General features: G+C 34.5%; 1 protein-coding gene and 1 non-coding gene across 13 annotated transcripts in view; one reads left to right on the plus strand and one right to left on the minus strand.

Moving 5' to 3' along the window:
- Positions 1-27,316, plus strand: part of MYO9A (myosin IXA) — a 280,504-nt gene that overhangs the window by 79,255 nt on the left and 173,933 nt on the right. For all 12 annotated transcript variants that reach the window (XM_045059075.1, XM_045059073.1, XM_045059076.1 and 9 more), the window contains 4 exons: positions 3,000-3,126; positions 10,479-10,568; positions 15,183-15,299; positions 18,141-18,275. In XM_045059075.1, the coding sequence (XP_044915010.1) occupies positions 3,000-3,126; positions 10,479-10,568; positions 15,183-15,299; positions 18,141-18,275 (469 nt within the window). The remainder of the gene's footprint in view (positions 1-2,999; positions 3,127-10,478; positions 10,569-15,182; positions 15,300-18,140; positions 18,276-27,316) is intronic.
- Positions 26,943-27,049, minus strand: LOC111561048. Its single transcript, XR_002743418.1, has one exon. It is a non-coding gene; the product is annotated as a U6 spliceosomal RNA (small nuclear RNA).

The following is a 27,316-nucleotide window of genomic DNA, read 5'->3' on the forward strand; positions in this document are numbered from 1 at the left end:
TTTATTTTAATAATAATAATAATGATAATAGTTACGTTTATTTATTTTGGGAGAGAGAGAGAGAGTAGGTGGGGCAGAGAGAGAGGGAGAGAGAATCCCAAGCAGGCTCTAAGCTGTCATCATGGAGCCTGATGGGGGGGGGCTCGATCCCACAAACTGTGAGATCATGACCCGAGTGAAATTGAGAGTCAGATGCTTGATTGACTGAGCCACCCAGGTGCCCATTCATTTATTTAATTTAGAGAGAGAAAGAGAGAGAGAGAGAGGGAGGGAGAAAACAAGCTGGGGGAGAGGGACAGAGGGAAAGAGAATTCCAAGCAGACTCTGTGCTGAGCACAGAGCCCAATGTGGGGCTCTTATCCCATGACCCCAGGATCGTGACCTGAGCCAAAATCAAGAGCTGGATGCTGAACCAACTGAGCCATCCAAGTGCCCTGAAGGACACATCTTTATCTCTTTTTTGGTCATTCACATATTCTCAGTTCTTTTTTTGATAACATATCATATGTACTGCTATTCCCCTCTCCTGTGACCATGATTAATTATCTGCTGATAATTCACAAAATTCTTTTCCACTGCACTCAGATCTAATCCAGAATTATTCTTTTTTTTTTTTTTTATCAGCAGCTTTTTTTTTTTTTAACGTTTATTTATTTTTGAGAGAGAGACAGAATGCGAGTGGGTTAGGGGCAGAGAGAGAGGGAGACACAGAATCCGAAGCAGGCTCCAGGCTGAGCTGTCAGCACAGAGCCCGACATGGGGCTTGAACTCATGAGCTGTGAGATCATGACCTGAGCCGAAGTTGTTTGCTCAACCGACTGAGCCACCCAGGCACCCCCAGAATTATTCTTAACACAGCCCTGTAGGCAGCCCAAAATTTGGTATATTAATTGAAACCTGTTTGCTTTAGAGTACTGTACATGTCTTCCCTTTTTATTTTTTTTTAAAGTTTAAGTAATTTCTATACCCAGTGTGAGGCTCAGACTCATGGTCTTGAGATCAAGAGTCACACACTCTTCCTACTGAGCCAGCCAGTCACCCCATGTCCTGTCTTTTTGGTGAAATTTTTCTTAATTGTGTATTGTTTCTGCCTTCAGTATTTTAGTATATCTTGCCTTACAGTTTTTGAGTCTGTGTTATCTCCTATTGCAAGATTATAAGCTTTCTGAGAACAGGAATTCTTATTCATATTTGTAAATCTTTTTTATGTTTAATCATTGTACATGAGATTGTTATGTAACATTTATTATTGGAGACTATGCATTATGTATTTGTGTGTGAGAAAACGTTAATGTGCAGATTATTGAACCCCATATTCTGAAACAATGTAATTAGCAACTATGTAAACTCCTACTAAAAATAGTTTTTAATAAATGGCCCATGAATTTGTGTTTTTATATTTTTTGGCTTCCATTAGTCTGTATAATGATTCAGTTGATACTGAATTTCCTCTCTAACCCAGAGTACTTTTATAAATTATTCCTTTATAATTGACCTGTGTTTTATTTGAGTCGTGTTAATGATTCAAACATTTAAAATTTTAAACTTTATTTATTTTTGAGTGAGAGACTGAGAGAGTGAGCAGGGGAGGGGCAGAGAGAGAGAGAGAGAGAGAGAGAGAGAAAATGTCAAGCAGGCTCCATGCTGTCAGCACAGAGCCCGATGTAGGGCTCGAACTCACAAACCACGAGATCATGATCTGAGCCAAAACCAAGAGTCGGATGCTTAACCATCTGAGCCACTCAGGTGCCCCTCCAATATTTAAAATTTTAAATTGTTTGAAAAATTAGATCAACTAGTTGTTGATTCAGGGATTTTGAATGTATAGGTTAGATTCCTAAAGCAGTATCTTTATTTTATTTAGAACACTTAGTAATTTTTGGAAAACACACTAGTTAAAATTTTACAGGTAGGACAGGTTTATTACAAGGAAACAATGGGACAAGCCAGAAAGATGTGTATATATGTATGGATTTCTAGGAAGGGCTTTTAGATGGAAGGTTCAGCTATGTTAAATGCCTTTGAGGGGTCAGGTAAGTTAGGACACAGTATACTTTTCGTGGTTTCCTGGAGGTCATTGGTAGCTTCAATGAGATATTTTAATGGAATCAGATGCCAGAATGTGATAGTAAACAGGGAATGACAAAGTGAGGACAAGTGTGTAAGTTAACAGTTTAAAAAGCCTGTTTGTGAAGGGAAGGAGAAGATGTAGGATCTAGGATGGGTTATTTAAAGAGAAAAGTGAACATGATATTATTTTGGTAGGAAGTTCTTGTAGGTTCAGGTAGGATATAGGAAATAGGTATAATAAAATTCCTGAGTCACCTGGAGTTCCCAGGATGTAGAGCACAAGTAGAGGTTTAGTTGTTGACTGGAGAAGGGTCGTGTGTTCCTCTTAGATGGGAGGGAAGAATGGAAAGGAGGGTCCAGATGTAGATGCTATTTTTATAGGAGGGGCCTGATATCAGGTAATTTACCCTAATGCCCTCATAGTGTTTGTTTTAAATGCATTTATCAAGGGCACCTTAGTATGATGTAGGAAAACATTTCAAAGATGTAACTAATCATGAAAGATCACCTAAGCTACTTAGTTAAAAAAATACAGATTCCAAGGACTTGCCTTTAAAGTTTCTGATGCTGTAGATCTGAATTATACAATGTAGGGAAAGGATACAATTCCAGGCAGGATGAAAAACATTTAGAAAGGTATGGATTTTGAAACACTATAGCAGATTCAGGCAATAGCAAGTCCTCTTCTAACAACTATGTTTGAAAAGTGATATAGTACTGAAAGTAAGGTTATGTAAAGCACTTTGTGAAGTACCTGACATAATATACATAATTTTTATTATTATAATTAGTATTCCTATATTTTTATTTTTATAATGATTAGATACTTCATATTTGTAGTGGTTAATGTGCTTGATTAGAATTTTGCAGTGAAGTAAGTGTAGAGAATGCACATAAGCAAGCTGTAATTTATGGTTTTATTTTCACAGGATTTTCTCTCTTCTCTCAGCAATACTACATTTGGGTAATATCTGTTATAAAAAGAAGACATATCGGGATGACTCCATAGATATCTGTAATCCTGAAGTTCTGCCTATTGTCTCAGAATTATTAGAAGTGAGTGATTATATTTTCAGTTGTCATTTCTCAAATACTGGGGTAACTGCTCACTTTTAATTTTGTGTAACTATTTGGTTAGGTGTAAATGGGTTAATGCTTTTTATTATGGTGTTTCTTGGAAAGATGGAATTTTTGCTATTACCAGAATCTCTAAAAGGCTTGGGTTTTCTTGCCTGTCTCCCTTTGGCCAGATATCCATAATCCCTCAATTTGCTGGATAGGATCAGTATTTCGCTCTAGACTGTATCATGTTCTAAGCCATTAATAGTGTTTCTCCCTCTATATTTGAGATTTGTTTCTCATACTAAGATTTTGGTTAGATTATTTATTTGAAGATGGAATATCTGGATGAGTGAAGAGAAAAGGGTACTTACCTTTTTTCTATTCATGTCTGAATAGGAGCCAAAGGTCTTAATTTCCTACCATGCTGCTTCCTATAATCAAGGTCTTTATTGCCTCATTCTTCCGGGAGTGATGATTTCCCATGTTTTCCCAGCTCACTTCTCATCTTGCCAGATTCATCTCAAAATCATTTTACAGGCCTTCTCGTTTGACAGAGCAAGGAAATACATGTGTGTTTACTAATCCATGTATAGTCACATACTACAAATGTTTTTATATATCCATGTATATCTATATAAAGGTAAACCTGAGGTCATACTGATGTTTCTAACTAATACATTATCACATGTATCATCCTAGCCTTCTCCCCTTGTATAGAAACTCCCACTTTAACAATAAGGAAGCTATCTCCTACCATCTGCCATTCATTTATTTAATTATTCAATTTCAGTATACAGTTGACCCTTGAACAATGCAGTGGTTAGGGATGCCAGCTCTCCTGGGCAGTAAAAAAATCTGTGTATAACTTTTTAAAAAAAAATTTTTATTTTTAAAAATTTACATCCAAATTAGCATATAGTGCAACAATGATTTCAGGAGTAGATTTCTTAATGCCCCTTACCCATTTAGCCCATCCCCCCTCCCACAACCCCTTCAGTAACCCTCAGTTTGTTCTCCATATTTATGAGTCTCATCTGTTTTGTCCCCCTCCCTGTTTTATTATTTTTGTTTCCCTTCCCTTATGTTCATCTGTTGTCTCTTAAAGTCCTCATATGAGTGAAGTCATATCATTTTTGTCTTTCTCTGACTCACTAATTTCACTTAGCATAATACCCTCCAGTTCCATCCATGTAGTTGCAAATGGCAAGATTTCATTATTTTTGATTGCTGAGTAATACTCCATTGTGCACATATACACACACACACACACACACACACACACACACACACACACACATATACACATATATACATATACGTGTGTGTGTGTGTATATATATATATATCTATATATCTATAGATATGTATATATATATATATATATCTATAGATATATAGATATATATATATATATACACACACACACACACACATATATATACATACACACACACACCACATCTTCTTTATCCATTCATCCATCGATGGACATCTGGGCTCTTTCCATACTTTGGCTATTGTCGATATTGCTGCTATAAACATGGGGGTGCATGTGTCCCTTCGAAACAGCACACCTGTATCCCTTGGATAAATACCTAGTAGTGCAATTGCTGGGTTGTAGGGTAGTTCTATTTTTAGTTTTTTGAGGAACCTCCATACTGTTTTCCAGAGTGGCTGCACCAGCTTGCATTCCCATCTGTGTATAACTTTTAACTCCCCCAAAATGTAATAGCCTGTTGTTGACCAGAAGCCTTATTAAACAGTTGGTTAATACATATTTTGTATGTTACATCTATCATATACTGTATTTCTTACAATAAAGTAAGCAAGGAAAAAGAAAATGTTAAAACCATAAGGAAGAGAAAATACATTTACACTATTGTATTTATTGAAAAACACCCGCATGTTAAGTAGACCCATGTAGTTCAAATCCACGTTAAGTGTCAACTGTCCATGTATTGGAATGTACATATATGTATGTACACATACACTGATATGGGAAATGACTATCAACTAGAGTATGGTGTTCCTTCTGCTTTTAGTTTTTCTGACTCCATTCATCCAGAATTAATTTAGGTTAGCACCTTTTTCTCCCACTCCCTTCGTTTAGGTTGTTTCATATATTTGTCATACAGTTAGATTTTCTTGTCATGGTCTGCATTCTTTCCTAGGATCCCTCAGTGTCTGAAATAATTTTCTAAAAAATTTGTTCTTTGTGCTTTATGGGTTATGGCAAATGCATAATGTCATGTTCTTCCATTATGTTACTATTGGTATAGAATAGTTTCATTCCTAAAAGCCTCTTGTATTTCACCTGTTCAACCCCTCTCCCCAAACTCCTAGCAACCACTGATCTTTTTACTATGCCTGTAAATTTGCCTTTTTCAGAATGTAACATAATTGAAATTATATAGAATGCAGCCTTTTCAGACTGATTTGCCTCACTTAGCAGTATGCATTTAAGATTCATTCATATCTTTTTTGTGACTTGATAGCTCATTTCTCTTTATTGCTGGGTAATATGCCATTGTATGCATGTACCATAATTTGTTTATTCATTCACCTATTGAAGGACATCTTGGTTGTTTACATTTTTTTACAGGTATAAATAGCCTGCTTTTTTATGTTAAAATATTACTTATCTTTCAAATTTTGGTTCATTTGCCTCTTCATAGAGATTAACCTTATTAAATGCTGTAAGCTGACTCCATCAGGATAGAACATTTGTGTCTGCTTAGCCTAATTTAATTTTGGTTTTGTAGCAGAAAGTTATTTAGTGGTTTGTGTTCATTATAAGGCGGCAGTGCTTTTTGAGGGCAATGGATGCCTCTTTCTTATTTATCTAACCTTAGAATGCTTATTTTGCACGTGCCTGGGTGTTGCTTATTAACTTAAGTGAAATTAGTTAGTCTGGCAGAAGGGGCAGAAGAGGATACACGGAGTTGAAACTAGACTCATTCATTGAAAGAAGTTTTAGTAGGATGTGGAGTGTGGTATTTGAAGGTGGTAATTTTGAAGGTCATGAGGTTGACAATAGGTGAATGAATAAACAATTTCAGTCAGGCATTTTAGGTGATATTTTAGTCAACATGTAGTCAATAAAAACACTTATGAACAGGTTCTAAGAATGCAGGTTTGGTAGTAAGTAGGAAGAAGTTATCTTCAAAGTTTGAGGAGCTATAGAAGTACTGACAGGACCTACCATAGTATCATGCCTGTATTTAGTTCTTAGAAATTATTTTTAAGATGATTTCCTGTAATTGGTTAAAATTGGTAATAATAATTGCAACCTTAAGGCTTTTGTTGAGATAGAATTCAAAGATAGGAACAGTAACTGGTTTAATTAAAATATAAACTCTTTAGTTAAGATTTTAATTTAATTCTTCTCCTCACAGTGGTTCAGTTCAATGATAACTTTAGATTTTTTTTTTTTTAACTATTAATGTTTATTTATTTTGAGAGAGAGAGATGGAGAGGGTACAGAGAAAGAGGGAAAGAGACTTTTAAGCAGGTTCCATACTCAAGCTGGAACCTGAGGCGGGGCTTGATCCCATGAACCATGAGATCATGACTTGTGCTGAAATCAAGAGTTGTACGCTTAACTGTCTGCGCCACCCAGGCACCCCTATATTTATTTCTTTGGAGGAAATGTTTCTGAAATAATGATTTAATTTTATTTTTTTAATTATTTTTTTGTAGTTACCTCAGGCAGCAATGAATATTTTCAGTCATCTGTTTACTAAATTCTATTTGGGATATATACTTGTGAAATTATTGAAAGGTGAACAAGCTCCAGTAGATTAATTGTAGAGCATATTTTTGAGCACATTAGAACAATCATCATTATCAAAAACTGTTCAGTTTTTAGCAGGTTTATGTGTTTTGAATATGTTTTAACATCTGTTAAAACAATATAGAGAATGGGTTTTTAACACACATATCAGTTTCTCAATTATGTGAATATGAGAAACATTGTAGACTAGATATTGAGCTATTCATAGTTATTTTGTGTTAATAAAACTAATTTTTTAAATTAAAAGTCATATGTACAATTAAGGATATTTGGGAAATTACAGAGATGGCTGATTAAAATATCGTGAATTCAGTCATTTTCTTCAGGATGTTTATCAAACATAAGCAAGATTTGTGTGTTTTGTGTGATTGTGCATATGTGTGTAGATCTGTGTACGATCATTATTATTACTAGGTTTTAGTGCCAGTATTAAGCCAGCTCCTTAAAGTGAATTGTGTAGTGTTTTATCCTTTCAAAATGTTTTCTGCACTTAAAAGAAGAATAATTAGCCAAGAATAATATGCTCCTTAAAAATTTGAGAGATATCAACCCTATATTTGTGATCAACAATATTTGTGTCCTTCCTGTTTGTTTTTCGTTAATTTTTTAGGATGTGTTTTTCTAGGAAATCATATATTGATTAAATGTTTAAAACTTTATTTTTCATTCTTTGTAAGTATTCTGTTAATGTTTAAAAACATTTTCTCTATTTTGTTAGGTTTCTGTTTGTATTTCTTTTTATAATTTTTTTTTAAGTTTATTAACACTGAGAGACAGAGATAGCATGAGTGGGGGAGGGGCAGAGAAAGAGGGAGAAAGATAATTCCAAACAGGCTCCCTGCTGCCAGTGCAGAGCCTGATGTGGGGCTTGAATTCATGAAACTGCAAGATCATGACCTGAGCTGAAACCAATAGTGAGATGCTTAACTGACTGAGCCACCCAGGCGCCCCTCTGTATTTCTTAATGTTTTTTTGATTTGGTAAAAGTTGTCTTTCATTTCTTATATTGAAATAATTGGCCTTTAGATTTATTACTTCTGCCATTTTACTTATTATGTATTAATTTCTGTTTTAATATATCTTCTTCATTTTTCTCTGTTAAATTATGAATGGTTTTCTATATACAATATAATAAATACCTGTGTACTCACAACCATACCCATGTAATAAAATACTGCATATAATTGTAGCTCATTTTGTACTCTGCCACACCATAAGTAAACACTATTATGAATTTGGTGTTTATAATTCTCAGTTTTGTTTTTATATTTTCAGAATAGATGGATGTTTACATAAAGAATATATAGTTTTTAGGGCATCTGGGTGGCTCAGTCGGTTAAGCGTCTGACTTGGGCTCAGGTCATAATCTCACGGGGTTCGTGGGTTTGAACCCAGCGTCAGGCTGTCTGCTGTTAGCTCAGCGCCCGGTGCTGCTTCGGAATCTGCGTCTCCCTCTCTCTCTCTGCCCCTCCCCCACTAATGCTCTGTCTCTCAAAAATAAATAAACATAATAAAAATTAAAAAAAGAATAGTTTTGTTCTACATATTTTTGTACTTTATATATGTAAATGTTTTAATGTATCATTCTAAAACTTGACTTTCTCATTCTGTATCCTGTTTTTGAGAATTTTCCATACTGATTTAAATATTCTAAATGATTCTTTTTAGTTGCTTTATAAAATTTCATTATATGAGTAAAACATCTTTTTTAGTGGAGATTGAGATTTGTAATTTTTCATTTATAGATAGTATTATGATAGACATTTTTGTACATGTCTCCTTGTTAACATGTGTGGGAATTATTCTAGAGTATAGTCCAAGGAGTATAATTTTTGGGTTATGGTATACTCACATATATAGCTTACTGATACTGACAGATTATTTCTATAGTGGTTGTACCAGTTTATACAAGTGTATGGAACTGACTTTTGCTCCACATTGTTGCCAGCTTACGTTTGTTTGTTCCTTTAAAAAAATTTCTTGAGTCTACTGCCTAGATCATTTATTTAATAGTACTCACTTTTAGTAATAATTGCTTAACCTCACCAAACAACAGTGGTTTTTATCACATACGTTTTTTTCTTAGTTTTATTAGCTTTGTCATATTTGCGTAATCTGGCATTGTTTAATTTTTGTTTTTCAAACTATTTTAAATATAGCTAAAAGCTTGAGGTCTTTTATTTAAACTTTGGTTATTTATTTGTAGTTTTTCTGCATTTTGTAAAGATAATGGTCCTCAAATTTTTTCCAATTTGTTTTGAATTTGAAGATTGAGCAGTAGATGCTCCAAAAGAAGGTATATTTCCTTTATGGTATCGTCACATTAAAAAAAAAAAGATTGATCTATCATGAATTGCTGGTGGTAGGGTAATGCTTCACTCTGTTGTTTTGTAACTCAGTTTCTCTTTATAATCAAATCTTTTTTGCTTTTTATACTTTATATCATACTGTCTACATAAAATTTTGTGAGTGTTTTATCTTTTTTATGTATGGATGCTTTTATAAAATGCCCTTGTTTTGCCATTTCATGACCTCAGTGTGGCAAAAATCAGCAGTCTGATAATACCAAGTATAGTCAAGGTTTGAAGAAATAGGAATGCTCATTGCTGATGAGAGAACAAATTGGTGAAAACCACATGCCATAGTTTGGCAATATCCTTTAAAGATGAAAATGTGTATGCTACAACCTAGTAATTCCCCTTTTAGGCTTGTACTTCAGGGAAACTCTTGAACTCATATGCAAGAATATTCACTTCAGTTTACTTCCTAATAGTGCAAAATGGTGGATAGTGTAAACTCCTACACGTAGGATAATAGGTTAAACACTGTAGTAATTTATATACTGGGAATCTGTACAGCAGTTAAAATGAATAAGCTTGATGTAAATTATTAACATAGATTCAAAAACTTATGGGCAGTATGATGCCATAGATTTAAGAGTTAAATAAACTTGGCAGTATAATGTATTTATGAATACATCTAATATATATAACGTCAACTGAACTGAATGATACTGAACTTAAATGATGACATGTCAAATTCATGATCATATTTGCTTCTAGAGAGAATGAGAACAAAGGAAGCATTAACTTTCTTTTAAAGTTTAAATGTGCAAATAAATATCAAACCTCTGAAACATAAATAAGTACTCACTGTAATGCTTTTCGAATTCAAGAAGTGTTCTCACTTTTTAGTCCTTGCCTGCAAGTTGTGGCATTATTGTTGACCATCTTAAAATGTTTTTTTGCACTATTCTGTATTTTCCATATTCTGCACAAAGAAACATGTTTTTCCATTATGGTCAGAAAGAAAACTTTAAAAAAACACATCTGTCTTACGCCCCTTCTCTTTTTGGAGGTGGGCACTGGGAAGTGGGGTGAGTGGAAAATTTAACTTTTACCATGGCCAATATTTAAATTACCCAATGTATTGTCTTTGTTTTTTCGATTGTATATTTGCTAATCTCATTAAGCATTTTTTTTTCTTTATTTGGCTTTTCAATAAATACATTGTCATAAATCTTATACATTGAATTTACTTTTCTGTTGTATAGGTTAAAGAAGAGATGCTATTTGAAGCATTAGTTACAAGGAAGACTGTGACAGTGGGAGAAAAACTTATTTTGCCATACAAGCTGGCAGAGGTATGAAAAGATTTTCTTCTCCTTTTTTTCTATTTTTTCTTTTTTTCTTTTTTTTTAATTTGAGAGAGAGTGTGAGTGGGGGAGAGAGAGAGAGACAGACAGACAGACAGACTGGGAATCTTAAGTGGGCTCCATGCTCAGGGCAGAGCTGTCCTTATGATCCTGGGATTATGATCTGAGCCAAAATCAAGAGTTAAAAGCTCAACCAACTGAGCCATCCAGGTGCCCTTGAATAGATTTTCTTGAGATCAGAGTACTCTGAACAGTTTTAGAAGTTTGAGTTTGTTCTTTCTTTTAACAGAATGAAAATAACAAAAAAGAGTATTGATTGAAATATCTTCTGAGCCCTTGAAATTTGGTTGTGAATTTTCCCTTAACTTGAAAACTTACTTGAATGTGATTTTAAGCAGTAGGCTTATATTTTTCTCCAGAGATCTTAATTTGTTCACCATTCTTAAGTTTTATATTATTAATATAGGGTGAACTAGATAGTTACAAATGAGCAGTATTTGATCCAGTTGATTATTTCTTCTTCAAGCAGTTTCTTATCTTCTAGTACATCATACTTTTCTGGTTCATTTTTTCATTGTTGGCCACTCATTTGTAATTCTTTTTGTTTGCTGTTTCTTTTCCACCTGACTTCTAAAAGATGTAGTGCTCCCTACACAGTCCTTGTCTTTTATTCTCTATATTCCTTATCTAGGTTCTCTCACCTAGTCCCATGGCTTTAAGTATCATCTGTATACTGAGTATTGCTGTCTTTGCCATTATAATTATAATAATATACTATTCAGGTGTGTATGAGTGGGAAAATTATTGAAAAGCCTACTATTTTATAGTACAATTTAATGAAAATGATGAGAAATGAAACTATGACAGTTATTATAAAAATAGGACAGGAATGTGAGATTAGAAGACACAGAGGTGGGGAAATAGTAATAGAACTATTTCTATCTAGAGAATGCTTTTTAGGCTGACATTGATCTATTTATACCATCTTTTCGGGTCCTTCTAAATGTACCTTCAAGTCTGTATTTCTTCATTATGTCATGTATCTTATGTCATAGTCTCCCAACTTTTAGAGCTTTTTTTTTTTTTTTTTAATTTTTTTAAATGTTTATTTACTTCTGAGAGAGAGAGAGAGAGAAAGCAGGGGAAGGGCAGAGAGAGGGGGAGACACAGAATCTGAAACAGGCCCCAGGCTCCGAGCTGTCAACACAGAGCCTGACACGGGGCTTGAATTTGCAGACTGTGAGATGTGGACCTGAGGTGAAGTTGGATGCTTAACTGACTGAGCCACCCAGGTGCCCCCAAAAGCCAGACCTTTTACAGGGTTTTGCCCTTCTTTTTGCATAAAGGTTTAGTACTTTTATATTTTGTTTTACAACTTTTTTCAATATAAAATATTTCCTTATGTTTATTTACATTTTTAACTTAAAATTGAACTTTCTCAGATAATTTTTATAGCTCCTGACTTATTTTTGTTTGCATTTGTTTAGTGTATTTATTTAGTAAATATTTGAAAATCTTGTGTCCAGAAATATATTAGGCATTAAAGGTAAAATTAAGGAGCAGTTCTTAAGAATTTGTGTATTTTAAGGGGCAGCTGGGTGGCTCAGTCAGTTGAGCATCCGACTTCGGCTCAAGTCATGATCTCATGGTTTGTGAGTTCGAGCCCCACATCGGGCTCTGTGCTGACAGCTCAGAGCCTGGAGCCTGCTTCGAGTTCTGTGTCTCCCTCTCTCTCTGCCCCTCCCCGCCCCTGCTTACACTCTGCTTTCTGTCTCTCTCAAAAATAAATAAATATTAAAAAAAATTAAAAAAAAAAAGAATTTTTGTATTTTAAGAGCAATGGAAACTTCTTAAAATGTTATCAACAAAAAAGGTGTCTTTATTTTTTTAAAGGATCAGTCTCACAACAGTTTAAAGAATTAGAGGAGAGTGTATTGGTTTTCTATAATTTTGTAACAATCTTAGCAACTTAATGCAACACAGATTTATTTTCTGACAGTTTCCATGGATTGGCAGTCTGGGCACAGGTTTGTTTTGTCCTCTGCTCATGGTTTCACCAGGCTGAAGTCAGGGTGTCTGAAAAGGCTGTGATCTCATCTGTGACTCAGCATCCTAGTTCACAGGTTGTTGACAGGATTCAGTTCCTTGCAGTTATAGGATTGAGAGCCCTAATTTCTTGTTGACTGTCAGGAGCCATGCTCATCAGAGTCTCCTTGTGGTCCTGTATACAGTATAGCAGTTTGCTACTTCAGAGGCCAGCAAGGGAATCTCAGATGGAAAGGCTCAGTCTCTTTTAGGAGATTTCTCTGGATACTTTCTTTGATTAATTAAAAAAATCAGCTGATTTTGGGCCATAATTGTCTTTTAAATCCCTTTGTCGTGTAACAAGATAGTTACTGGAGTGAAATTCATCATATTTACAGTCCTGCCCATGCCTAACAGGAGAGGGTTATTCAGAACGTGTACACAAGGGGATGGGAATCTTGAGGACCATTTTAGAATTCTAACACAGAGGACAAGAGTGAATGTGGAAAGATGAGTTGAGGAGAAAGAGGTTTATTGCTTTGTCTAAAATGGTGATATATTGATAGGGAGAAATGGATATTTAAAAAGAAAGAAATTTAGATGGTAAAATCAACAGCATCTGGTAGTGATTTGCTTAATGGGAAGCAAGGAGAAATAAGGAGATGTTAAGGATAAATCCTAATTTTCTCGTTCACACAACTGTAAGAGTATTGGTACCATTCATTGAGATAGGAAACACTCGATGAGATCTTGTTTGGGTTGGAAAATGTTAATTGGCATATGGGTTTATTGAGATTAAGCTGTGAAAGGACCACATTTCAGAGAAAAAGGGCTAAAAGTATATTGGGAGTTATGGGGTAAATAAGTATTATGTTGGTATAATTTGGTATATCTGGATTCTGACTGTTACTTTATAAAAATAGTGGTTGTTTAATGTAAACCATAAGTAGATGGGTTGTAGTTTTTAATTTAATATGAAGGTCTGTCTTCTCACTAAAAAATTCAACCCATTTGTATATTTTATGCTAATATGTTTTCTTTTTCTGTGTTTTTGCGATTTATGCTTGTGTATGTAGTTTTAAATCTTTTGGGGTGCCTGGGTGGCTCAGTCGGTTATCTCGCAGTTTGTAAGTTTCAGTCCCACATTGGGCTCTCTGCTATCAGCAACAGAGCCCACTTTGGATCCTCTGTGCACCCCCCCCCCCCCGCCCTTCCTTCACTTGTGCTCTCTCTCAAAAATAAATAAACATTAAGAAAAATAAAACTTTTTACTTTTGCTAAGCTAGATCAGATTGTCTTCATTTTGCACTCTGGGAAAAATTGAATGGTTATTCTCCCTGTATATTCTATTTCATTTTTTTGAATTTTAAAGATAACTTGCCTAAGTATAGAATTCTAGGGTCACAGTCCTTTTTCTTTCAGAACTTATAAATGTTTTCCAAGTATTTTCAAGTTTCTGGTGTTAAAGGTAGAGAATTTGATAGCCATCTTTTCTTTTCTTTGCAGGTAATGGTTTAGGTAGTTATTTTTTGGTCTAGAAACATGAAACTTTTGTTTTTTTATTCACCAAAACTGAGAAATTAATTCATCATTTCATGTGGTAGATTGTAGTATTATCTACATTTTACAAATGCATAAGCTGTAGCTTAAGAGTTTCAAGTATCTTGGTCAAGGTTACACAGCTAGAATAAGTAGAGAAACTGGGATTGGATGATAGCCTAGCTTTTAATCATTATTCTCTATTTCCTCTAAAGGTTAGGACAGATATATAAATATGTACCTGATTCAGCTTCAAAATAAGTCCCCAGATAGCAAATATATGTTATCAGGACTTATATTCTTCTAACTACTAGGACTCAATTCTCTATGATATGTGTCCTTCCTTTTTAGCCTGTAGTGCTTTCTAAATGTTGAATTTTTTTTTAACTAATAGATGTTATTTTTTTACAATTCTGGACTTACAGAAAAATTGAGCAGATAGTACAGAGGGTTTCCATAAACTGGGGAAAGTTTGAAGTGAGGGGAAATATAAATTGTATTACTCCATAATGAAACCATTACTCTGGTGATGGAGAAACCCTAAAGGTTAAAATGGATGACAAGTTGAAGACGACTAGGAATGTCATTGTTTTGATTATGTTTTAAGAGTCTGACTCCGACTAGGATTCCACAGATAACTATAACTGATGCCTGTTTTCCAACAGATTTATTCCTCTGCTTGGAATAGTCTTCCCCACTTCAGCTGGCAAAGTTCATTTGTTTGTAAACTTCCTATAATACCTTCTTTACTAGATAAAATGTATACCCCAATTTTCAGTAAAACTGTTTAGAACTGACCTATATTTTGTTTCTTGTACCTTTTAGTCTACTTTACCTGAGTTGGACTAGGTAAATGAGTATATGTATATGGAAAACTTCAATTATAGGCTATTTATGTTGACAGAAAATTAAATTTCTTATTCAGGATAAGAATTCTTGGATATTTCTTGATTGATCGAGAGAAAAACACACTTTGTTATAGTATCTTAGATTATTGCCATTTTCATTTGTTCTCCAACCCTTTTTCTTTTTTTTCAGGCTGTGACAGTGAGGAACTCCATGGCTAAGTCTTTATATAGTGCCCTGTTTGACTGGATAGTTTTTCGGATTAATCATGCACTTCTGAATAGTAAAGATTTGGAGCAAAATACGAAGGTAGACATACACTACATTATTGTATATTTTTCTTGGAAAGCTATTTTAATAAAATAATTAAAAGATGAAATTTAAAAACACAGAAGTATGTAGAGTAATAAGTAAGAATCTGTGCTTATATGTATTCCCTGCTCTTTCCTCTTTATGTCTGTTTTTATAGACATATAAACCCTGTTCAAGGAAACTACTGTTCTGTTGTCTTTCCAGACCTTTTTCTTATGTACATTTCTATGGATATAGACTATACAGAGTTGCTTTTCAACATAAAAATAGAATTATGCTATCTGTGTTGTATCTAACTTGTATTTTTTTACCTGGTATGTCTTGAAATATATCTGGACCTTATTATTTTTAATAACTTTGTAATATTATATAGTATGTATACCTGTATACCATAAATTTCCCCATAAAAATGTTGCATTTTTTTTATTGTTAGAAATGATGGTGTAACAAATATTCTTTGTGCACATTTCTCTAGGATAAAATCCTTAAAGCAAATTGCTGGATTAAAGAATATACATTTTCAATTTCAGTTTTTGGTAGCTACTGCTAAATTGCTTTTCAAAAAAGACTACACTCCACTGGTAGTGTATGAAACTGCCTGTTTCCCTACACCTTTACTCATATTGGATATTATCAGTCATTTCATCTATGCATCTGATTAGGAGGAGTATCCCATTTTATTGTCTGTTTTTTCAATGATAGATTAAAATTGAGCATCTTCTCATGTTTTTTCATTATTTCATTATATATTTTGCCTTTTTGTTACTCCTTTTTTGGAGTCATTGTGGATATTGCAGAGACTTATAGTTTGATACATATTACAAATATTTTCTCTTAACTTTTATGTTTTATTTATGTTATATATCTGGGCCTGTATTTTTTTTTTTTTTTTCTTTTTAGAGAGCCAGTGGCCAGGAGGTAGGGAGAGGGAGAAGGAGAGAAGGGGAGGGAGAGAATCTTAAGCAGGCTCCACACCCAGGGTGGGAGTTCAACGCTGGACTCAGTCTCACAACCCTGAGATCATGACATGAACGAAAATCAAGAGTCGGATGCACAACTGACTGAACCACTTAGGTGCCCCTGGCCCATATGTTTTAAATTTTTGTGCAGTTAATTCTGTCATTCTTTTCCCTTATTTTCCAGAGTTGTATTTATTTTTCTTACATAAGAATGCATCTTTCACCCCAAGATTATAAAAATATTTATTCTCATACTTTTAGAATTTAATTTTTTATATTCAGGTTATTTATCTGGTTGGAATTTATTTATTTATGTATTTTTTAAGATTTTATTTTTAAGTAATCTCTACACCCAATGTGGGCTCAACCTCAACCCTGAGATTAAGAGTCACCTGCTCCACCAACTGAGCCAGCCAGGTGCCCTTGGAATTTATTTTTTAATATGGCAGATTTTAGATATTTAAATTATTTTAAATCCATTTTTATTTCTCAGCAACTTTATGGAATAGTCTGCATATTCAGGGTAATTAAAAATATCTTTATTACTTAATTCTCCTGTCTTAAATGTGTAATTGCTTTTATATTAACTTTTTATGATATGAGTAAGCCCACAGCCATAAAATTAATTGTAATAGTTATCTAATTTACCAAATTGACATATTTTTAAAGTTCATTACTTTCACTGTTTTTCATAAGGGCTTAGAATTAGAATCAAAGAAAATACTTTTTTTTAAGAGAGAGAGAGAGAGCATGAGTAAGGGAGAGGGGCAGAGGGGAAGACAGAGAATCTTAAGCAGGCTCCATGCTCAGCGCTGAGCCTGGTGCAGGGCTCGATCCCATGACCCTGGGATCATGACCTGAGCCAAAATCAAGAGTCGGACACTCAGCTGACTGAGCCACTCAGTTACCCCAAAGGAAATATTCTTAATGGAGAATTAAATAAATCTCTCACTGTTTATCACTCATGACATTAGTTTGCCTAGTGGCTCTCTTAGCAGCGGTGGAGAAAAATTGTTTTCATTTAACCAAAATTGTCTTGCAACTCTATTTTAAGAATGAGGTGAGGTGGTGAGAAAAATGTTGGTTTGGGAGCATTAGAGCTGAATCCCTATTATCCATAGTAAGAAGTTAGAATATAATTTGTAGAAATAAAATATCAAGACATAGATGAATGAGCACTTGTATACTGTACTCTACTATTTTATACCAAATAGCTAAAAGATTTGAGTGTGTGGATTTTAGGGAGCAGAAGTTGACATTGAAGAAGGGATTGCTATTTTTTGTTACAACCTTTTAGAACTTTTTAACATCATGAACCTTGTATAATTTTTTTGATGAAAACTAAAATTTGAAAAAACCATATTCTGATACCCAGTTTCTTTTTTAGTTTGCACAAGGCTGATGAAACATACTTCTTAGTTTGGTTTGTGAAGCAGAATTCTGTTAGGCTTTAGAAGTCAAAATAGTGGAACTTGCATGGTGTTCTTTGCATAAACATGAATAATCACGAGCAACCTAGCTTTAGGTTATTTTTTACTTCCCCATTGGTGGTTCTTTCTATTTCCTTGTCTCTTGGAGTTTAGGAATTTCTGAGATTGAGGTAACAGGTCACTAACCCTGCTTCAAGCATTTCTGTAAAGTAATCAGTGTATTACATGTGTTAAAATTTTGTACATATTTTTATAATTGGGATAAAAAGAAAAAAAATGAAGATAAAGAGAACTAAGATGCCCTTTATTTTGTGGGATATTTTGGTTGAACATTGGCCCCCCAGAATTTCCTCTCCACTGCTCTAGAAAAACGTTGAGCATTTTGTTACTTATTTTGTGGATATTATTTATGAAATAAATTTGAGCATATTTTTTTTCCTGTTTTATAGACTTTGTCCATTGGTGTTCTTGATATTTTTGGGTTTGAAGATTATGAAAATAATAGCTTTGAACAGTTCTGTATTAATTTTGCTAATGAACGTTTACAACACTACTTCAATCAGCATATCTTTAAATTGGAGCAAGTGAGTACCTAAATTGCATGTATGCTTGTCTTAACCACTTAACCTTCACTCACGTATATACACATAACATTTTTGAGTCATAGTTACAGGCATTTTAAGTCTTGTACTTTCATGCAGATATTACAGTCTTCACCTAAGTGTCAGCAAATTAATACTCAGAGCATAGTTTTTGAGCCATGTGATACAGGGTTTCCTATATTTTTTTTATAAACCTCAAGTAGATTCAATAATATGTGCTTGCTTAAGTATACCTTTCAATATAAAGATGCTTGGGTTTGGTTTGGTTTGGTTTGGGTTTCTCTTGATTTTTAATTGTTGCCATGTGCTTGGTCAATTTGTGTAATGCTAAATATGCTTGTTTGATTGCTTTGGTCTCTTAGTTTCAACGCAGTTGCTTGCTTTGGTCTCTTATTTCTTTATCTGTGGGGTGGAGGAGCTTATTAATAGAATCTTGAATCAATTTAGAGTATGGATACAGAGAAATGGGATAGTTTACAGAGACCAAAATAGGTAACTAGATATTTCTTGTGAAACACTCAAATTGATTTAGATTTGAAAGTGTGATCCATCAGTTTCCCTGAGAATACTTAGAATAAATACAGGGTCAGAGAAAACGTGGTCTCTTTCTCCAAGCCAGATTTCAAGTTAGTAACGAGTTGAGTTGTGGCCAACAATTTCAGTTTGTATAGGAAGATACAAGCAGAAGCAGGGTTCACTTTGAAATGCTGAAGAAATGAAATGGACAAGAGGATGACAACATGTCTACAAAACAGAAAAAAAGAATCTTTCTGTCATTGAGGCTTTTTACATTGGGTCCTAGCTTTAAGCATATTTACCTTCTTAAAGGGTTAGGACAGTTGCACAAGCAGCACTAGTCCTGGCCATCTTGATGGTGCTTAAAATGTTTAGCATATTCAACCTTTTAGCTAGACTCTCTGATGGAGCTGTTAAAAGATAGTACAGTATTATTTGTTACAATGTTAGCTAACATTTATGTAGTACTTACTATTTGTCAGGCAGGTACTATTTTTATTCTAGTTGTGCAGATGATACCTAAGCCTAGTATTCAAACCTTAACACTCTGGCTCTATAATTCTTGCTTTTAAAAAGCTGAGCTGGGATTGATCTACTAGACTCAGTCTAGTGTTCTTTTAACTAGATCATGCTAAATTAGTTTTTAAATGGATATATGTATTGGAGGGGTAGAGAAATGTGTTTTGTTGACTGTGTGCTGTATTTTACAAAGCAAAGCGTCAGTTGCTCTCTGGATCATTAAACAGAAGAGTAAGTAAATTGCTTTTGAAGAAAAAAGGTATTCTCTTACAATTATTGAAATTATTCTTCCCTTTTCTAGAAGTGTAGGTTAGACATGGAGGAGCCACAAGAAATACTTTGACTAGAAACATGTATAAAAACATGCCTCACAGTTCATGGAAAATGTTTTTGGGACTACTTGGCTGGGGGTGATCTTTATGTATTTGCTACTCTGAATATCATAGTTTTGGGCAATGTGGTGGAATTATGGATCAGAAGATTTAGATTCAAAGATACAGCTTTTTCCTTTCAATTTTTAATATTCCCTTCTGTAATTTAGTGTAATGGGTATACTTTTGCTATAATTTATAGAAAGTTTGGAGACCTTACACTTCTTTGCCATCTCATCTATTTTATTCTTCCTTTCTCTCCCTTCTTAGGTTTTTCCACTTAAAATGGATTTGCTGGGCCATAAGAGATTTAAGGCAGATTAAATATTGAGTGTTTTGTTGATTTGTGTATCATTGGTACCTAGAATAAGATGGGTACACAGTGACTGTTAAATTCAATTGAATACAACATCAGTTAAGTAGATAAAATTTGTTGAAAATGAGGATAGAAGTAAAAAGCTATCAAATATGCTTAGGGAGTAAACATCTGTACTGAAGTAAATTTTGTCTAAAAATTGTGTATGGACACATAGGATGGGAGACAGGTATAATAACTGCCCTGTAGGATGGTAAGTGTGAAAATCAGGTAGAAGGTTAAAGTAGTGATATAAAGGATGAAGTTGATTAGAACTTCATGAAAGTCTACAAACACTTCCCAGGGGTGATTTGGGAATATAGTTTTGAATAGAAGATTGAGTTTACCAGATTGTCAATGGGGAAAAGATATTTTAAACAAAGGTAACAATCTCTTTAAAACTGTGAGGCATAAAACAGCATGGCACTTTAGAGGAACTGAAAATAGTTCAGTGTAAGCTAAAATACAGGATATAAGGATAGAGACAGGGAAGAAGATTAGTTTATGAAATAAAGGGTCATATACTTGTGAGCTTTATATGTCATGCAGAGAAGATTGGAATTTTTCTTTTGGAAAATTAGGAGCTATTTGAAGTATATTTAGCAGAGGATTTGAACTGTGTAAGATAGACTGGTGGAAGTGAAATGGAGGGAAGGACGTAATCCTTGAGTTAAAGTAGTGTGAGTGTGATTCTGAGTTCTGAATCAAGTTATATGTAAAGATAATATGGAGTAGGAGACCAGAAAAAGTTTCTGTGATTTGAAAATATACTTACAGTTGTCATTTATAATACTGTTCTCTTATTTCCGTTACTTGCTCAGAATTATCCTTGAAGTCATTGGCTCATCACTAAATTGAATAACAGTTGTGTGTCACGCATTGTGCTAGCCACTGAAGACAGCAGATTTAGAGCACAGGGATCTTATCTGAGGAATTTATAATCTAGAGAGTTTTTCTCATCTCTGTCGCTTCTGGGGATATCAAACTAGGAAATTTGCCTTTGTAGAACACCTAAAAAAAATGAACAAAATATATTTAAAGGCATTGAGTTACATTTAAATAAGTGATATTCTACAGGGCTTATTATATCTGCAAGAGGGAAACCCAGAGAGACGAGACCAGCATTTTTGGACAGCTTTGCCTCTAAAGATATTTTTCTATTCTGGTAGAGGGCTGCCCAGCCTTAAGAATCTGAGAAGCTGAACAGAGTTTCTTCAGATTTAAGAACAAGGAAGATACCCCTGGTAATTCCTACAGGCTTTATGCTTGAGACCTTAAGGATTGTGTCTTAGAAGTAAAGATAAACCAGAAATAGATCATGCATCATAGGGACTGAAGCCCAGTTTAAGATATTCTTAGTTCCAGTTTGGTTGAAAGAGTATAGAATTCCTAATGTTCTCAGCCACGTGCAAAGAGCAAATTCACTCTCCAGTGGAGGAAGAGATCATCCTAGTGCTAAAATTATCTGTATGATTTTTCATATACAGGAACAAGAATTCAGTTTTTTTTAACTGAGAATTCTTTCTTTAAAAACATACAAGGAGAGAAACCAACATGAATAAAAAACAAGAGAATGAATAGATTATTCCACAGGAGATCCAGGAAATGATGTTATCCGACATGATCTTTAAAGTAATAATGGTTTCAAGAAATTTTTTTTTTTTAATTTTTTTTTTCAACGTTTATTTATTTTTGGGACAGAGAGAGACAGAGCATGAAAGGGGGAGGGGCAGAGAGAGAGGGAGACACAGAATCGGAAGCAGGCTCCAGGCTCTGAGCCATCAGCCCAGAGCCTGACGCGGGGCTCGAACTCACGGACCGCGAGATCGTGACCTGGCTGAAGTCGGACGCTTAACCGACTGCGCAACCCAGGCGCCCCTCAAGAAATTTTTTTTAAAAGCAATATTTTTATTGAAGAACTACAAAGAGATCCCAAGTTTAGGAAAATCTAGAACTAAAAGGGAGAGTGAAATTAAGAACATAATGATAGTTTTTAACAGTTAGATATAGCTTAAGAAAAGGTTGGTGATTTGGAAGATAGGCCAGAAGAAGATACCTAGTCTGATGAAAAAATAAAATACAAGTAATAAAAGGGACATATGGGGTACAGTGAAAAGGTTTAACATAAGTGTAAGAGGAATTCTGGAAAGATGTATGTGAGGAAAGAGAGAATATGGTAGGTGCTATATTTGAAAAGATAATGGTTGAGAATTTTTCCAAAACTCAAAACAAAAAACAAAAAAAATCCAGTAAGCGCACATTTGAAAAACTCTAAGAATTCAAAGCATGGCAAGTATAAAGACAGTCATATAGTAAACCAAAGACAAAAAATCTGAGAGGCAGTCAGGGGTTGAGGGCCAGGCATTAAATGCCAAGCGATAGAAGATTTTTTTTTTTCTCCCTCTGTTAAACATTGTTAAGTAAAGATATGTATTATGATTTTAGGATAACCACCAAATAGTAAATGAATATAAAATTGTCAAGTTAATATAGGGAACAAGTAAAAACTCCAGCAATCCAAAAGAAAGCAAGAAAGAAGAATAAAAGCAATACTGAAGCAGGACAGATAGCATATGGTAAAATGGCTGATTTAATCCCACAATTATCAGTGATTGTGTTAAATATACATGGATTTAATACTCCAAGTAGAAGTGAAATAGTGTCATACTAGATATAAAACAAAGGTAAATTGCTGCCTATAAGAGAGATTCTTTAAATATAAACATATTAAAAAGTTAAAAATAAAAGGATGGAAAAAGCTTTAATAAACCAGAACAAAAAAAGAGCTAGTAGGTAAGTATATTAATATCATGCTTTAAGCATTGCCGGAGATCAAAAAGATTATTTGATAATGCAAAAGGACGAGTTCATCAGGAAGTATACAATTCCAAATTTATAGGTTACTGATAACATAAATTCAAAGTATATAAAACAAGAATTAAAAGTAAAAAAAGAAACATGTAACAGACCTTCCTGAATAGCTAACAGAATAAGCACACAAAAGAAAAAAACAGGGTATAGACTATTTAAAGCACCCAGAGGATGTGGCAGATGCTTTTGTGGGTGCTCAGCCCTTCTTGCCTTTAGGTTTGAATGCCAGTTTACTTGGGCCTGTATCAAATAAGGTTATAGAAGGTTTTTTGTTTTTATTTTTGTTTTACTTTTGGATATGGAAGATTTTTAAAGCAAATACTTATTTGACATGTATAGTTAACTAACTGCAAATTTACAAAATGTATAAAATCTGTCCTTGTACTGGACCATAATAACAAAGGTCAAGTTTTGGGATTGAAATCACACACATTTTAGTACCATACAGAAATTATGCCCGAAGCCAACAACCAAAAGATAACTGGAAAATACTTTTATGGGTAAAAATTAAGAAACGTCCTTCTGCATAGACTAGAAGTTGAAGAAAATAGAAAATATATTGAACTGAGTGAGCATGTTGCATACTAAAACTTGTGGGATGTAACCAAAGGTGTATTTAGAGGAAAATTTTATAGCTGTTAGAAGATTTTAAGATTGAAGAGCAATGATAAAAGTACCCCTCCCAACAAATTGGAAAAAGATATAAAGGAAGTATAAACCAAAGGAAAGTATAAAGAAATAATAAAGATAAAAGAGGAAATTAAATAAGAGTGAAAACAAATATGCCATGGAGGAAGATCAACAAAGTCAAAAGTAATATATTGAAATGATGAATTAAGACTCCTCAGAGGGGTGCCTGGGTGGCTCAGTCAGTTAAGCGTCCTACTTCAGCTCAGGTGGTGATCTCACGGTTCATGGGTTTGAGCCCTGCATCAGGCTCTCTGTTGACAGTTCAGAGCCTGAAGCCTGTTTCAGATTCCGTGTCTCCCTCTCTCTGCTCCTCCCCCGCTTGCACTCTGTCTCTCTCAAAAATAAATAAAAACATTAAAAATGTTTAAAAAAGGGGCGCCTGGGTGGCGCAGTCGGTTAAGCGTCCAACTTCAGCCAGGTCACGATCTCACGGTTCGTGGGTTCGAGCCCCGCGTCGGGCTCTGGGCTGATGGCTCAGAGCCTGGAGCCTGTTTCCGATTCTGTGTCTCCCTCTCTCTCTGCCCCTCCCCCATTCATGCTCTGTCTCTCTCTGTCCCAAAAATAAATAAACGTTGAAAAAAAAAATTAAAAAAAATAAAAAATAAAAAAAAAATGTTAAAAAAAAAAAAACCCTCAGAAATTCATCCAAGGGAGTGACAGAAAAAGAGAGGGATATAAATAATCAGAATTCCAGTTTATAAAGAGGACATCACCATGCATCCTACACACATTAAAAAGATAATAGGGTACACTAAACAACTTTATGTCCATAAGTAGACTTATCAAATGATATGAAAAAAAATTTCAAAACTGACACAGAAGAAATGCAAAATCTGATTATAACTATGAAAAAATTTCAATATGTAATTGAAAGCCTTTCCATAAAGAACATTGTAAGCCCACATTGGCTCCAGTGGTAAATTCTGCCAATACTGAAAAAATTAGTATCAGTTTGACATAAATTCTTCTGTGGAGTAGAAAAAGAGACAATTCACAATGCGTTTGAGGGGCCCAAGATCTGTCCAGATCCAGATCTGTCAGGGATATTATTAGAAGTGGAAATTAAAGTGAATTTCACTCATAAACAGATTCAAAAATTTTAAACAAATATTATCAAATGAAATCCAGCAAGATACACAAAAGGATAATATAGAACCAAGTGGAGTTTTTTCCTGGTGTGTGTTACATCTAATCATCAATTGATTTAATTCATCTATAAACAAAACAAGAAAAAAAAAACTTATGGTGATCTTACTAAAAGTATAAAAATCAGTTGATAAAATTACATAACCATTCATGTTAAAAAAAAAAAGTCCTTAGCAAATTAATTGTAGAGGGCATTTACAAAAACCTATAGTTAATATTATACTTAATGGAAATAGGCTGAATGCTTTCCCCTAAGGCATCTCCTAAGGGAGTTTTCCTCAGAGTTTTTTATTATGAATGTAGGCATGTGAGGACATCCAAATGGACTGACTGTAAACATAAGAAAAGATTTTTCACTTATTATCAGGGAATTAAAATGAAAACCACAGTCAGATACCCCTATGCATTCATCAGAATGACTATAATGAAACAGACTGATAATACAAGTATTAGAGATACTGTGCATGGGGGAAAGTCCCATTTACAGGTGGTGGTTACATAAATTAGTACATCTGCTTTAGCAAGCTGTTTGGCAGTATCTGCTGAGGTTATACATGTGTAGTTTATAAGCCTGTGTTTTCACTCTCAAAATGCATATACACATACCAAAAGTTTTGTGCGTAAATGTTAACAATGGTTAAAAACTAGAAATAACTGTAATGTCTATCAGTAGTGCAGTGGGTGAATAAATTGTATGTAAATACTTTACAGCCAATCAAAAGACAGGGTATCAGAATGGATAAAAAATCAAGGTCCATCTATATCCTACTTACAAGAGATTCACTTTAGACCTAAAGACACCTACAGATTCAAAGTGAGGGGATGGAGAGCCATATATCATGCTACATGTTAATGGATGTCAAAAGAAAGCTGGAGTAGCCATATTTATATCAAACTAGATTTTATTTTTTATTAAAAAAAATTTTTTTTTTCCAACGTTTTTTATTTATTTTTGGGACAGAGAGAGACAGAGCATGAACGGGGGAGGGGCAGAGAGAGAGGGAGACACAGAATCGGAAACAGGCTCCAGGCTCTGAGCCATCAGCCCAGAGCCTGACACGGGGCTCGAACTCACGGACCGCGAGATCGTGACCTGGCTGAAGTCGGACGCTTAACCGACTGCACCACCCAGGCGCCCCTATCAAACTAGATTTTAAAACAAAGACCGTAACAGATGGAGAAGGGCATTATATCATAATTATGGGGTGCCTCCATCAGGAAGATCTAACAGTTGTAAATATTTATGTCCCCAACTAGGGATCATCCAGGTATTTACATCAATTAGTAACAAAAATAAACAAACTTACTGATAATACCATTAAAGTAGGAGACTTTAAAACCCCACTTACAACAATGGACAGATCATCTAAGCAAAAATAAACAAGGAAGCAATGGCTTTGATGACACACTGGACCAGATGGACTTAACAGATATACTGAGAACATTTCATCCTAAAGCAGCAAAATACACATGCTTATCAAGTGCACATGGAACATTCTCCAGAAAAGATCACATACTCGGTCACAAATCAGCCCTCCGCAGGTACAAAAAGATCGAGATTATACCATGCATATTTTCAGATCACAACACTATGAAACTTGAAGTCAACCCCAAGAAAAGATTTGGAAAGCCCTCAATATATGGAGGTTAGATAACATCCTACTAAAAATGAATGGGTTAACCAGGAAATTAAATAATTTTTTTTAATGTTTATTTTTGAGAGAGTGAGAGAGAGAGAGCACAAGCAGGAGAGTGGCAGAGACAGAGGGAGACACAGAATCCAAAGTAGGCTCCAGGCTCTGAGCTGTCAGCACAGAGCCTGACGCAGGGCTTAAACCCACACCATGAGGTCATGACCTGAGCCGAAGTCGGATGCTTAACTGACTGAGCCATCTAGGCACCCCTGTATGGTTCTATTTATATTTGTAAACATATGAATCTTAACAGTGGTATGAAAAGTTAGGAAAATGGTTAAATTTGGCAAGGGCGTCTGAATTGTAATTGGGAAGAGGAGATGGGAAGGATTTTGGACTGCTATTAATGTGTGTAAGAATCCATATGTTCCTGTTAGGTAGCGTGCTTGTTAACCATGCTACAAAAGAGAAGAAACAGAATCATACAACTCCTTGGGGGTGACCTTCATTTAGCAATTACTTCCTTGTGAAATTATTAATTAAAAGGAAATAATAAATTATCTTTTCAGATTTGCATGTCATCCTTGCACATGCGCCATGCTAATCTTCTCTGTATCATTCGAATTTTAGTATATGTGCTGCTGAAGTGAGCATAAGCATATGCCTTTCCCAATTAGCATAACTATCACTTATGCACTACCATTCTTCTTTACAGGTTAATAATAATAATAATAATACCCAAAGAATGATAAAAATCACAAAATCACCAATTTGCAAAGCCACCATATTTGCAGAGAAGTGTGTGAATGTTATCAGTGTATTTCCTTGGTGCCTAAATACTGCTGTGTAGAAACTTATTCGGGGGCCTGATTTTGAAAAACAGTTTAAAAGCAAATATTTCCCAGTATAGAGAAAAAGTTA

Source organism: Felis catus, chromosome B3 (assembly GCF_018350175.1).
Source record: "Felis catus isolate Fca126 chromosome B3, F.catus_Fca126_mat1.0, whole genome shotgun sequence".
Lineage (NCBI taxonomy): Eukaryota > Metazoa > Chordata > Mammalia > Carnivora > Felidae > Felis > Felis catus.